The 14,349-nt window shown below is 44.8% G+C and overlaps 1 protein-coding gene across 3 annotated transcripts in view; it reads left to right on the top strand.

Annotated features, from left to right (window-relative positions):
* The window catches only part of GRAP2 (GRB2 related adaptor protein 2), a 41,144-nt gene extending 27,043 nt beyond the window's left edge, over nucleotides 1-14,101 (top strand). For all 3 annotated transcript variants that reach the window (XM_086740119.1, XM_086740120.1, XM_010127476.2), the window contains 6 exons: nucleotides 2,215-2,306; nucleotides 4,619-4,738; nucleotides 6,429-6,597; nucleotides 8,235-8,366; nucleotides 10,540-10,659; nucleotides 12,894-14,101. In XM_086740119.1, coding sequence (XP_086596245.1) covers nucleotides 2,215-2,306; nucleotides 4,619-4,738; nucleotides 6,429-6,597; nucleotides 8,235-8,366; nucleotides 10,540-10,659; nucleotides 12,894-13,073 — 813 coding nt within the window. In that variant the 3' untranslated portion in view covers nucleotides 13,074-14,101. The remainder of the gene's footprint in view (nucleotides 1-2,214; nucleotides 2,307-4,618; nucleotides 4,739-6,428; nucleotides 6,598-8,234; nucleotides 8,367-10,539; nucleotides 10,660-12,893) is intronic.
* The last annotated feature ends 248 nt before the right edge of the window (nucleotides 14,102-14,349 follow it).

The raw sequence follows: 14,349 nt of genomic DNA, 5'->3' as shown, positions 1-14,349 counted from the left end.
TGTTGTACAAGAAGATCTAAACCCTTGTTCAGCCAGGGAGCCTTCACTACCTCCCTATACAGTCCCAACTGTTCCAGTTAATAGTTGGATATTGAGTCTCAGCCTTGCCTCGTCCATCACCACATCATCACCACCATCACATTTCCTATGTTATTGCCCCTTTAATTCTTGAAGCCTAGGCAAAGCTGATGGCATCCAGAACCCATTAAGATCAAAGACCAAGTTTTTCCAGACAGCTGTAAGAAGTGTTTGGGAGAAATCGTTGCCTTTTCTCAGTGTAGATGGACAATCTCATTCCTAATTCCTCCTTAGGTCAAGAGTAGTCCTCATATCCCTACTATCTTGTGATCTTTAGCTGATATTTTCTTCCTCAGGAGACTGGTTTCATCAAGTCCCTGGCTGGTGTTGATCACTTTTCCTTCTGTTCTTCAGTTTCCCTTCTTCTAAAATTATTATAAGCTAGAGCTTCCTTTCAAAGTACATTGGAAGCTACTGATGAAAAGTGACAAATAACACTGCACATTGTTATTAGTAGTAGTTGTAACAGAGACTCCACTACCAGAAAAGTGAAACTGTCTCTTGGTTTAAGGTCCTTGAGGTAAACAGAGTAACACCTTAGCTGCTCAAGCAATAGTAACAGTAAATTAGCCTGAGTAACATCTCTCCTTCTGGCATAAGCATACATACATTCGTGCTCCGTCACGAGCCCCCTCCTGCTGCCTGCACAACCTGCTGGCTGTCTTTTCTGATTTATAAAGGAGATAAAATGAACAGTATTGATGTAGAGATTAGAAAACAGGAAACATGAGGCCCTCAACCAGCAGTGACAGGAGGAAATCCACCCTCTCACCGCCGCCCCCCACATCCTTCTCTGAGAGGATGACGCACTGAGAGAAACCTGCCAGCCCGGCACCGAGAACCAGGAGCTGGGTCTTTCTGGAAACCTTCCTGCCAACGGAGCAGGGCCTGAGCAGCAGCAGCAAAAAAGAGCCTTGACCTGGCACCCAGGGATAGGGGAAGCAGTGACTATACAAGCGGGGAACTCCACAGCTTTCCATTCCCCAACCTTTCTGTATCCGAATGCATACGGCCTCTGTGGCAGGCAAGGCAATGGAGAATTGGCCCCAGAGACGGGAACATGCTGTTGCCAACACCGAGCAGTTAGAATGTGTGTTAGCCTCCCAAAAACATGAGATTGGCTTACAAAACAAGTATTATTATTGTTAACAATAGATTTTAAATTAAGTCTTTTCTACTTCCTTTGTCCTTTTAAAACTGTCATGGCTCATGCTTTCAGGCTCCTCTCCAAAACCAGAGAGAACAGAAACATGTTCTACTTCATAATGCAAAATTCTGTCCCAGGAGTTGGAATGTCAAACAAAACACCGAAGAGCACAACATTTGTAGTAAAATCACAACGTGGTTCTACCCCTCTCCTCTAGCTTAGGGCTGTATCAGGGGCCATCAGCCAGGGAGGAGTGAATTTGGGCAGTCCCTGGTCAGCAGTGCGGTCCCTAAGAACCATTACAGTCAATATTAATGCTAGCACATTTGAAGCTGCTCCAGTGTGCGCTCCGGACTGGCTTCCTGCTATCCTACAATCTCTTAAGTGTAACAGTGGCTTTAAAATACTTTTTGCCTCCTCCTTTTATGCGCCTTGGCAAAGCAGGGTAGCTGAAGACTTAACCCACTAAACAATCTCTTGCAAAATGAAACGTGAGAGCACATGGTAACATCTCCGCAGTCATAACGCGCGCACACGGAGATGTAGCTGTATATCCCTCCATACCCATACATGTCAGAGGAGTTTTCACAGATTATTTTTCCTCCCATGTGAAACTGAGATGCTCCTGTGCCAACTATTAAAAGCAGCACAGAGAACTCCTTAAACCCTTATTAAGTCCTTCAGAGCTGAATTTCTCCATTTCACAGACATCAGAGACATGCAGATGGCATCCCCAGGCACCTGGACAGGCATTCAGATGAAAGGATTAAGTTAACAAGCAATCCCTCTAATTCCACTCGGCCTTCTTTATTGCTTTGTTTGCTGTGAAGTGGTCATCAGCTAATAACTTTGCTGCACGGTGGGTGGGAAGTAGAGCATATGTGGAGTTCTCTTCTATTCTTACAAGAAATGCTAAGTTTCTGCTAGAATCTTGGTTACTGTTGCCTTTCTCAGGAGACACTTTTATTCCATCCATCTCTCCATTGCAGGTTTTGAGCTCCCAGGAAGAGTGGTACAAGGCTGAGCTCCGAAGTCAAGAGGGCTACGTTCCCAAGAACTTCATTGATTTTCACGTTCCCCCGTAAGTGTCACTGGAACTGCGTGCACCACCATTGCATGGTTCCACAGAGCGCTGTCAAGAGCACGTGTGCGCTCAAAGGAAGACGTGCCGGAGGAAACGCTGGTTATAACATTCTGCAACTTAAGGCCGGCAAGGCTTGCTGTAGTGCTGTAGGAAGTTCTGCCAGAGCACTTTATTTCTACCCTGAAGCATCCTCTGTTCTTTCAGAGCTGAATGGTTCTCTCTGTCACTCCCAAGTGACTCCTTTGTTACTGTGGCTCAGAGGGATGTCACTGGGATGTGGCAGGAGCTGCATTTAGATCCCCTCAGACAGAAGGAGCATAGTCACCATGTGAAGTCTTGGCAACAGAGACAGAGGCTCAGCACAAAAGGAAAAGCAAGAGATGTCTCTGAAAATGAGCTATAAAAACGTAATTCCCTCCCCCTCCACTCTAAACGACAGTAAATCCGGTTTCCCCAGCCCGCCACCCGCATTCCCTGCCCTCCGCAAAGCGTGCGTGAGTTTCTCCCGGTACACTAGAGGTCAGTGCAAGGCTGCGTGTTCTTCGTGGATTGCCAGAGGTGACAGACCAGACACGCTGTCCCGCTCCCACACGCACCCAGGCACACGCACCACGCACCCCCCTCCCGCGCCTTCTCCACACGTTCTGTGACTGCACACCCAAACAGAGACCTGGCAGAGGACGAGCACACCTTCCACTCTCTCTTCCTACTGAGCAGATGGCGCCGTGCTGTCAGAAAAGACTGAGAGGTGCTTAAATGCATGGTACATGTGCCGTCCGGCCCTGTGCCATAAATATGACAACACGTGGCGTTTTTACAACCTTCTCCTTTCAGCTGGCAGAAACACTCCCCGAAGCCCTTCTCATATTCTCCTCCTTTGAGTAAGTGCTGCAGCGTTTCAGGAGAGAACAGGCAGGACACACACCCAGCCCGGCCCTGGTGCTCTGAGCAAGCAAACTGGGATGCAGATTTTTATGGGGACACATAAGTGCCACTGTCCCCTTCGAAGCTGGCACTCACCAGCCTTTTTGGACATAAGCCAGCCTGTTTGGCGGAGCTGAAGGACATGACTAGTTTGCTGTGCAAGCATGGGTTTGTGCTTTTGGGCCTCAGGGGGATGAGACTCCCAGTCAGTTGTTCTTGTTCGCTCTTTCACAGGGCTGTGGCATCACACAGGGATGCTAGCAGCTTCTTTTTTTCCACTCACATTTTTCTCATGATGCTTTCTCTGTGCCAGAGCTGTGAAGAAATATTTCACCTTTGACATTTTTTTCTAAGAGGAGCAGGTCTGCACTTTGAAGCAGTTCAGGCCTGGTGCCAGAACCAGATGTAGGGAAGAAAGCCATCTCTTATTTATAATGGGATATTTTTTCCCATCTTTGTCGTGTTAAGTAATCATTGAGACCAGGTATCAATGCTGATTAAAGTCTGATTTCCCTTTGCTAATGATAACGTAGGTAAACTGTGATGATAGTAAGGAGAAGTATAGCGAAACTCAAAAGTGGAAATGACAGAGCTTATGAAACTATCAGTCCTTAATTTTAATGCAATGCAGGCAATTAAGCATTACATAAAAGCAGAAGACTGCAGACTATATCTCTTATTAGCTGTGGCGTGGATATATATGAGTGTACATGATTTTTTATCTACTGAAAAATTCCTATTGACACTGTATTATTTTACGATTTATGGTGACTTTCTCATTATTTGTCCAGTGCCTTATACTATTGTTTTTTTATTCCTGGCTAAATTTACATAAGTGTGCTTATGTATTCTGTGTTTCTGCAATTTTGTGGTATTATAACTCTTGCAGGAACCAATTTATTAGTACTAAAACTTTCATGGCTTGTTTCTGCTAAAAATGTATGTGTCCCTTGTAATATATCCATCATAGTCCAGTAATTTTCAATCAGTTTACCAAAAGCAATTTGATGTATAAGTCTGAGAATTATGTGTGTATACGTGTATACATATACATTTGTAATTTAAAATACCTTTGACTAACACCTTAGTGTACTGTGCCTGTAATTACAGTTCCAGCTGAGTGTTGCTTCTTAGCAGGCCAAAGCTTACGTTGTTCTCTTTGCATCTACGTGCTTTTACTGCTCAAAGAAAATGGTCTGCACCCATCAAAACCCTGTACCTTAGCATGTACATGCCCACTGGGAGTAGTCATGTGGGCTCCTCTGATCCTTTTGTTTTGTCTCCTCCATCCTGCTTATTCACATTCTCGCTACCCTCAACTTTTTTGTTCCTTACCTTAATTCACCTTCCTTATTCATGTCTCCATGATTTTTCCCACTTGACAGCTGGTTTGATGAGAGGATATCCCGCCACGAAGCAGAGAACATCCTCATGAGCAAAGGAGTTGGCTCCTTCATCGTCCGAGCCAGTCAGAACTCTCACGGTGACTTCTCCATCTCTGTCAGGTATCTGTTTCACATGGCATTTTCCTGCCTCTTTTCCTGTTTAATGGTGTCTCTAGCCTCCTCTTGACAGGATTCCTAATGTGATGTAGCCTCTTGGGAAGTTTGCATCCTGCCAGTCACTGGCAGTGCTGCTGCGTTGTGAATGAGAACAAATTAGGTATCTGATTTCCAAATGTTTCTGCCTCTTTTCAAGTGATACAGTGAATGCCCCATTCCAAAGCTGCATCCCTTGGTGACCTGCAGTACATGGGACATATCCCACAGTGCAAAACACGTGCCTTCCATTTGTTTTATTTCCCTGACAGCTCCGGTTACTGAATTCCACTACTAGCCATTAAGAGATGACTATTACATTGTTAACTTATTTCCCACAGGTCACTAAACAGCCATTGGACAGGAATGGCTTTTAGTTGCTTGCAGACCAGCTGCATTTCAGTAACTTATTGTAGCCCAGTCCTTCTCAGAGTGTTTGCTTTAAAGCAAAGCTCTTAAATGATGGTTGGTTTCCCAATTTTCAGTCAAACAGTTGATAACCAGCTTTACGTTAGAGTAGTGGTTAGCAATGTCTTTTCCAAGCAATGTGCACTTTCTGATTCAGGGAACTCAAAAAGCATCTGGGAGGAAGACAGGAAAATATTCTGACTATATCTACACCAATAAACTAAATAAATCCAGGCTCTTTCTCTGACCTCAGGTCAAGCAATGTGGCAGAGCTCAGATCCATATGGCTAAACCCTCTTCACCCCACAGAACAGAACAGCTGTATTCAAGCTGTATTCATGGTGAAGAGTTCCCGATCCACTCTGTCCCTCTAACCATGGGCCAGAACTATCTAGGAGAGGGCTTTTTGGTTTAGACCAAACCCATGCTAACACTTGAACAGCTTGTGTGACTGTAGCACCCCAGGACACCACTCAGTCCCTGCCTGGTCCCCGTTTAGTTTATTTGTCCAGATGTAGCCTCTGAGATCAGTGTTTTGAGTTCTTGGAGTTGCACAGAGCAAGGAGGTAGGTACCAAAACCAGATCACATCTGGTGCAAGGAGGAATTGTCCAAACCAGACAAGAGGTAAAAGGAGGGGAGTTGCAGGGGGGAAGCAGGGGCAGAAGGTGACAGCAATGTATAATTCCTTCTTTTTTTTTTCTTTTAGGTAGGGAGAATGACCGATAATAATGATATTACCCTAGATATTCCACAATCATAAAACTCAGTGTATGGCTTCATGTGACTATGTCTGCATATAGTGGTGATGCCCATGGTGTGAAAAGGTGTAATGCATCTCTTACAGTCAATGCAGACTGGGTGTTAACAGGAACCTGCAGAGGCTAATGGGTAGACTACAACTGCACCTTTGTCTCTCATACAAAGTATGGAATAAAGCTGTTAGCTTTTTGTGGTCCTGAAAGCTCCTCTGGCCTTTATTTCAAAGGAGAGGCTTTAAAACCCTAAGCTTTGTTCTGATAGTGCTTTGTGACTGGGCAGCCCTTCGATGCTCCATGTTTGTAAGTTAATGAGTCTTTTGATAGAGCCAAATCTAGGTCCAGTACACACAAGGACTGCCATTGCTTTACTTTTCCAGAAGTCTAGATTTGGCCAAGCTAGAAGCTTTGGTACCCTTCTGGAAAAGACTTTTACAAAAAAAAAGAAGTGTGATCTGGTTGATGATCTCTTACTTTTCCAATTGGATCCAGGCATGAAGATGATGTGCAACATTTCAAAGTGATGAGGGATTCAAAGGGTAACTATTACTTGTGGACAGAGAAATTCCACTCACTAAACAAGCTGGTGGACTACTACAAGACAACTTCCATCTCCAGGCAGAAGCAGATCTTCTTGAGGGACTACAGCCGAGAACAGAGGGTAAACACAAACTATCCTTAGGAGTTTCTCAGTAAGAAACCTTCATGTGGAAGGAATTCAGCCCATGAGAACATCTTGGAGTTGGGGGAAGGGTCTGTCTTTGGGAACTGAGTCACATCACTACACTGGTGGGCCCTGCAGCATAGATTTTTAGTGGATTCAGTACAGTTATACAATTGAGCACAATTTTCTGATTCTGCTTTGGATAGCAATAGGCAGTGCTGCAAATCTGCGTAGAGGTGCTTCACTAAAGCTGTGCTAAGGCCCCAGAGCTGAAATTCTAAGATGCCTTACACATCCAAGGGAAGCAGGACTTACCTGATTGAAATGCCTAGATTTCGTAAGGGTAGGTACACAGCTAACTGCTGGGTTGTGTCTGAGAAGAATTTGAGTCTGGTTTCCTAGTGTCCTTGAATGTACCCAGAGTGCAGCTGTTACTACAGTTTGTTATTAGCCATTTGTCTGCTCAGAAGAATCATCTATCTTCTGTGACTGAGCGAACACAGTAAAGAGTGTGGAGAAACCGAGGGCAGAACCTGGCTAGCAGGAGCTGAAAAGTACTACTGAGAAGAATGTAGCAGCTATGGGAACAAGCTGTGCATTCAGGGAAGATGTAGTAGATGTTTGAGAAGGCAGGGAAATCCCAGTCCAACGAATGCCTGGTTTTGTGCCAGGGGAACAAGCAAATGACATTATAGAGACTGCTACTCATTGCATACACAGTACTGGGAGTGACCATGCCTGGTCACCGCAGTAACCAAAGTCCTGCTTTAGTGGGAAACGGATTCTGATATTAAATTACCAGGATGTGCAGGTAGAGGAAAAGCAGAAAGTACGTGACTTGCTTACTGCAGCAGTAAAGTTTTATAGGCTACATGTGGGTCATTCTTGCAGGCTCCAAAAGAGAGATGATACCTTTTTCAGCCTGAAGAAGGGGCTTGTGTTGTTATCTCCTTCTAGACTACTTACGCAGAGCTTTAAAAATGCATCAGTAAGGTATAAAATAGAGGCTATGGGACCTGTGAGAGAGAGATCACAGCAAAGAGTCTGGGGAAGGAGAAAGGAAGGCTGCATGCTTATATATCACTAAAACAACCTGTTTGGGCTGGCCGTCAGCAGGAAGGGAAAGAAAACAGCATTTGCTCCAAGATGCAGACAGGCAAATGAAAGAATAAGAGTCAAGTTTGCTTTGGCAAACACTCTGTACATTTGTTATGGTGATGGGCTCAGCAGGGTGTGTTTAGCACTCATCACAGTGGGGTTTCTGTTCACAATTCAAATTTCTAGATGCTACAGCTATATGATAAAGTGATAGTAATATACAGATTTCAGTGCACAAACAAATTAAATCTAAGAGCAATATTTCCAAAAAGAGCTTGGCTCTTTTGCCAGTCCTCACATCAGTGGCCACATTTGCAACCCAGCACCTCCCATCACTACCCACTCTTCAGATGGGGAATGGCTATGACAAAGATATAAAATACAAGATTCCTGATCTGTCTGTTCAGAGGGGCAGGATCTTTCCTTTGGGAGAGCCTCCAAGGTAGAACATAGCAGTGCAACAATTGCTAAGCTTCAGCCAAAGATGTGGTGGGAAGCAAAACCTAATCTCACTTTTGTGATCTTTCTTCCATCAGGACATGCGTGGTGGGAGCCTGGAACGGATGGGCCGGGAAGGATTCCACCTGGGTGGAGCAGCTGGAGAAGATCATTCCTCCATATCCAAGAGATATGTAGAGCATCCTATCTCCATACGGCAGCAGCAACAGGTACTAGCAGGAACGAGGGGCTGGGACATAAAACTCAGGCACATGACACATTGGCCTTAATTGCTTGGTAGCAAATGAACCGTCACTTTGTAAAAAATCTGCCACCCTGAACCTGCTTTAGGAAGCAGAGTCAGTTAGGTCTTTGTATAGAAGTAGCAGCTATAATGCTGTCAGCCTAGGGAGCTCTTTTGATGTGTAATAAATTTGTGCCTTTTATTTAGTTCTGTGATCCATGACTGATTGGCAAACCAGCAAAAAATAAAAGTCAGTGTACAGTGGCCCTTTCACTGGGAACCTGGGAGTATTCCTAGAGAGTTTTGGGGCTTCATCTCAAAAAAAACTGGAAAACAAGGAATGGTGTCGTGTTCTTGCTTTGCAAGTATCACCCAGTGAGAGTGCAGAACACTTCTGAATCTTGCATGCACACACATGGTTTCAGCAATGCATCTCTAGTCTGTAAGACAAATGAAACCTTGCTGCCTCTTTCTTTTTTCTGAGTTATCTACTGACATTCAGCATCACAAAACACATCACAGAGATGAGAAATTACTATGGTAACACTAGGAAAGTTTGGTTTCCTCCAGAACATTCCTCCTCCTCCCTATTCTGAATCCTCTCTGCACTCTTCCATCATGTTGCATCCCTCATGTGTGAAGTTTCTTTACTCCTTTGCTTACGTTGGAATGGAGAGGACAACGGCAGTACCTGATGCTCTCTTCAAAGTTCTTCCTGATTAATTTTGGGGGAAATAGTTTTCCTGAGGTTGGCACATGTCTCTAGCTAAAGACAGTGTAGCATCATCCAAGGACACGACTTGTCCTACTGAAGGGAGGAAATCCAAAGCCATGTCCCTGAAGGCATGAGAGCTCCCACATAGCAAAGCCAGAGACACTCACTAAATGGCTGTTCTCTCATCAGACAACCAGTGTTGCCTGTCAGGGGATGCTGCTGATAGAACAATACAGCTTCTGACAAAGCTGAGGGCCTGCACTCTTTGGAGCACAGTCTATGCATGAGTCACATTTGATATGGAGCAGAAACACTCACAGAGAGAAGCATCCATGTCGTAAGTCTTGCAGCTGCAAAGTCAAATTGAGTTCACTCACTTTCTGGCAGGAACAGGAGAGGTGCAAATTGTGCTCCAGTCTGAGGCAGCCTCAGCAACTTTTTAGGCTGACAAAGGCGCAAACGAGACCAAGGGAGTTTTTGGAAGAGTGCAAGAAAGGAAGCAGCAAGAGGCAAAGGACAAAAGCTGTTTACAAGCAACAGCAAGCACAAGCTGTTTTTCTTCCTCCCCTCTGTTGACACAGCTGATCAGACCCTGTGTCACTGAAGCACTGCTGCAACCTGAGCTAACATGATAATAGATTCTGTCACACCGTTATCATAAAAAAAAAAGCTTAGTGCACACACTAAGGGCCTGGAGGGATGAAGACACTCAGCGCCTCTCAGCTGTGCAGAGAAAAGAGAACTGGCTCCCTAGATGTTGCCTACTTCTCTCCATCTGTCTGGGCTGATTTGCTTTGATATGACTTCAGATATGTGGTCATATGGCTTCTTTTCTTTGAACCTGATTTTGTCTCTTTCCTCTTTGGTTAATTGGGCTACTGGATCCTGAGGCTTGCTCCCTGCCCTTTACAGCATGGAGTAGCCCAAGAAAAATTAAAGTCGTAAGTCCTCAGATGTACAGTCAGCTGTGTCAGCATCGCTGCCATTCCACCAGCATATGAGACAGAGGAACAGCAAAGAGTGGGCAGGACTGGGGCTTAATAACTCCAGATTGGCAAAAGTCCCCTTGGCAAGCAGGGGTTTTCACCTGTGAGTTAGAACAGCCTTATGTTTTCTCCAAAAGTAACAGAGGCCAAAAAAGCCCCTCTTTGACTACTTTTCCCAGCAGCTGTGGAATACAACTGAGGACAGTCAACTTTCCACTTCTAAGAAGAAAAATCCAAAATAGAACAGTCTAAGGTGACCTCTTCCATGAGGGGCATTGCTTGCAGGACTGCAGCACAGGGACTATATTGGAAGCAGACATTTACTTGATGATTAACATTTACAAAATTATTTACCTGATGTTTGGATCTGACTCCCTGGCCACCAGTGACTCTTAAAGCCCCTCATTTATACATCTCAGCATATACATGACTTTTTTTTCTTGCTGTTTTCTTTCTAGGATAGATATGGTGGGAGCCTGGACAGGAAAGAAGGCCTGCATGGACTAAGGGATCACAGTCAAGGAAGTGCAGCAGCTATGCAACGGAGACATACAGACCCACTGCACCAGCAGACACCAGTAGGTGATGTACCTGAAAGGCCCCATCTGCCCAACTCAATGAGTCTCTTAGCAATGGCCAAGCAGTCTGGGGAACATCACCTGCACAGAGGTTGCATGAGGAATAGTGTACTAAGCCTGTCAGGACATATCTTAGAAGATGTTTCTGAGTTTTAAGACCATATGCCAGCCACTTGAATATGCCTCTGTGGCACTCTGAGTGTAGGACTACAGTGTTATATAAGCATACTTCTAGTACTGCTCTCAAGGCCAGTCTTAGTTAACATGCAGACTTAGTAGAAGAGGGAACTTAGCATGAGCTCAACAAAATAGGCATCTGGGACATTATGAATGAGCTCAAGCTCACCCATGGGTTTGGATCAAGCAAGGGTCCAGTCCAGCAGAAGACATTTCTGAAAACCTAATGATCTTTCCTAGAAGGGCTTCATGTCCTCTGATGCAAGGGACTATCAAGTATCCTTGCCACCAGAGCCAGGTCTTTCTAAGCACAGTAGCTAGACATACAGTACTCTAAAGTTCTATGGAGAGTTGCCTCATGATACTGTGCTATGCTACAGTACTACTTCTGTCTTGTAATGCACTTGTAGTCACACTCTCTTCCACTACTTTTTGCTCCAGTCCTGAGAAGACCTGTCATCAATCAGTTCTACTTGTCTGCACCTGGCACATCCTCTCAGACCTGCTATGCCATCAAAGTGGGACTCGCCTACCTGTGACTCTTATCTATCAGAGCCTTTTAGCACAGTGGATAATGGCATGATCCAAATACGTCTCTGCAGATATCCCAGACTGCTATCATACCTGGATCCATACCTGGTAGTTGACCTTAAGTAACCACCTGCTCTGCAAATTCCCACTATGTGAATGCCCGCACAGAGCACGGTGTCTTTCTCTGCCTCAGTCTGTGATTCCACTGCCAGATACAAAATATTTCTCCATCAGCTCCTAGGAGTATGACCGAAGGCATGCTCCTTTTCCTTGAGGAGATGTACAGTTTAGCCCAGAAGCACCACAGAACCTAGACCCAATGAGAGAAGGGAAGGACAGCAGAACTTCCTCAAGTGTAAGAGAAAAAGGACAGACAGATTGGATTAGGAAATTTGGAACAACCTGGAAAACAGGGACATGTCTCCTTTGGGTAAAAGACCCAAATCTTTATTATAATCCAGCTCAAAATACAATGGCTTTTATCCCTCAGAGGCTGTGGCAATAAATAACAACATGCCCTTGCACACCACACCCCATCAGTGATCTAGAAGCCACCAAATCCAATTATAGGAAACCAAATAACTAGGAGCCATGTCTAAGCAGGGCCTTGAGCAGAAGATTTAGCAAAAGTTATTCTGTCTTCAAACAGATGTCTCCATCTGCGCATGCAAAACATACCTCCCAAATTGTCCATGCCCCATGGTGTGGGTCCCAACAATTTTCCAGAAAAGAAGCTTATGCTATGTCCTTAAAAAACTGATTTCTGGTCAAAATGGGAGCTTGACTGCAAAGTCTCTTGTAATTAAGTTCTCATAAGAACAAATATGACCGTAGTGCTCATTAAAGTGCAAACCCAAAATAAATAGATGCACCCAAATAGTTCCTAAATCCTTTTGATCTCACGGGGCTGACCCTAGGGAGAATTCAAAGAAGGTTTAAGATCCTCCCATATGCCCCAGAAGTGCCTGAAAGAGCAAGTATCATTCTTTACAATATTCACTATACTTGCCTGTGTGCTCACTCTCTTGATGTACCCCTTGTGATCCTCAGCTGGCCAAGGACACATTTCTATATCCCTTCCAACACCAGCCCACCTCCCTAGAGCCATTTGCTTACAGTGTACAGCACAGCAAGGACTCAGACCGGAGCTTTTCTCTGTGCTCCCATAACTGGCTTCAGACATGGCTACCACGTCTGAACTTACAGCGTGGAGGAGACAGAGCCATGTGAACACTGTTTCCTAAGGACCTGCTCTCAGTCTGACTTTTCACCTTATGATGCGAATACCCATGAAAATACTCAGGTTGCTGAGACCTCAAGCCTCATCCCTTGGGTGTCCCAGTAAATTAGTTCCTCCTTCCTGACATCTTGGCCACGTCCTGGTTTAATTGCAAGATGATCTCAATTTCAGCATTGCTTGTCCTCTCTTTGTGAACATATGTACTGGGGCATAAGAGGGGTGAGAGGAGGATGATTTTTAAGAGTTGTGCCTCATTGTTCCTTGTCTGTCTTTGTCTCCTTTCCAGCGAACGCTATGGGTCCGTGCCTTGTACAACTTTGATGCTGTGGAGCATGATGAGCTTGGCTTCCGCACTGGAGACATCTTAGAGGTCCTCGACAGCTCCAACCCATCATGGTGGAAAGGACGTCTGCGTGGGGAAATGGGTCTCTTCCCTGCCAACTATGTCACACCAGTGCCCCTGTGAGGGCACAGTATGCCCCAGAGGGCCATACTGGAGCTGCTCTTCTGACATGACAGGGACAGAGAGGGAGTGCATCTTCCCTTGCCCCCAGGACATACAATGTTTTTGGTTTTGTCTTAATTTATTGGCAATTGATCTTTTGAAATGTTGGTACGAAAGGGAACCCTTTGAAGAGGATAGGAATTTTTTCCCTATTTTTCATATGCATGAAGAGGAGGGAGCAAAAATCCTGGACTGTTCATTGAGACTTTGTTGGATCCTCCCTGCCCTGTCACTCCTTTGGTTAAGTATTGATAACTTCCTGCAATTAAGTTTGTTCTGTGGAAACACACTTCAGACAAGTCAGGTTTCAGTATTCAGGTAGCCCCAACCCTTCCTTTTGGATCTGGTAGCACTCATAGTCTCTTCAGGCTCCATTTCACTCTTCTTTCAGACGCAGGAGGAATTAGGTGATCATTTGTAATCACATTAATCCTTCAGGTAGGGAAGGAAAGTAGGGGGCCTTAGGCTGAAGTGCAAGGCAACCTTGACTTTTCTAAATAGTTTCTGGCTTACCCCTCTAGTACCTTCTGTGGGTATGGACTGTATGGATATACCAGGTGAAGGGAAAGGATCCTGTAAGCTTTTGCACAAACAAACCAGCGGTGAAGGTATGGGAGGGTGAGAAGCTGCTTTCTTTGCTTCTTCCGATAGTCCCACTCTTCTTTCTGTACCCCATAACAACAACTTGTCCCATTTTCAAGCTGCTCTCTGAGGTACCTACACTTCTGTTAGACCTCCTAATTAGAGCACGTCAGGCCCTTCAGCTAAATTAATATCCACTGGGTTGGGTAACAATGAGTATCCCTCAGTAAAATTGAAATGGGGAGGGGTTGGAGAGAAGAGGTTTTTCTGGTTTGGTGGCAGAAGTTCTTTCCGTGAGAATGTGGGGTGTTCAGGATCACTGTGTACGCAACTCTGACTTGCTAGTGGAATGCCTCATCTGACAGGTTAATTTACAGTATGCAGAGAATAAATTTATGGCCATCAAATATTCTGTTATCTGTTCCAGTTTCTTTTGGATGAAATAAGGTAAATGAATAGGTTTTCAAATCATTGCTGAGTGAATGCCCAGATGTGATACAAATATACTGCAAAGGCACATTAAAAATCATTCAAAGCCTGTGAAGGAGACACTGCTGCATAACCACTGCTCAGGCAAGTTGATATTAAATCAGCTGCCTGAATTTTTCCCAACATGTGAGACCTTGGCAGTCGGCAAGGAATCTATCATTCTTGG

Source organism: Chlamydotis macqueenii, chromosome 1 (genome assembly GCF_036417535.1).
Source record: "Chlamydotis macqueenii isolate bChlMac1 chromosome 1, bChlMac1.mat, whole genome shotgun sequence".
NCBI lineage: Eukaryota > Metazoa > Chordata > Aves > Otidiformes > Otididae > Chlamydotis > Chlamydotis macqueenii.
The sequence above is the reverse complement of the archived record's forward strand: the minus strand, read 5'-3'. Positions and strand labels throughout refer to the sequence as shown.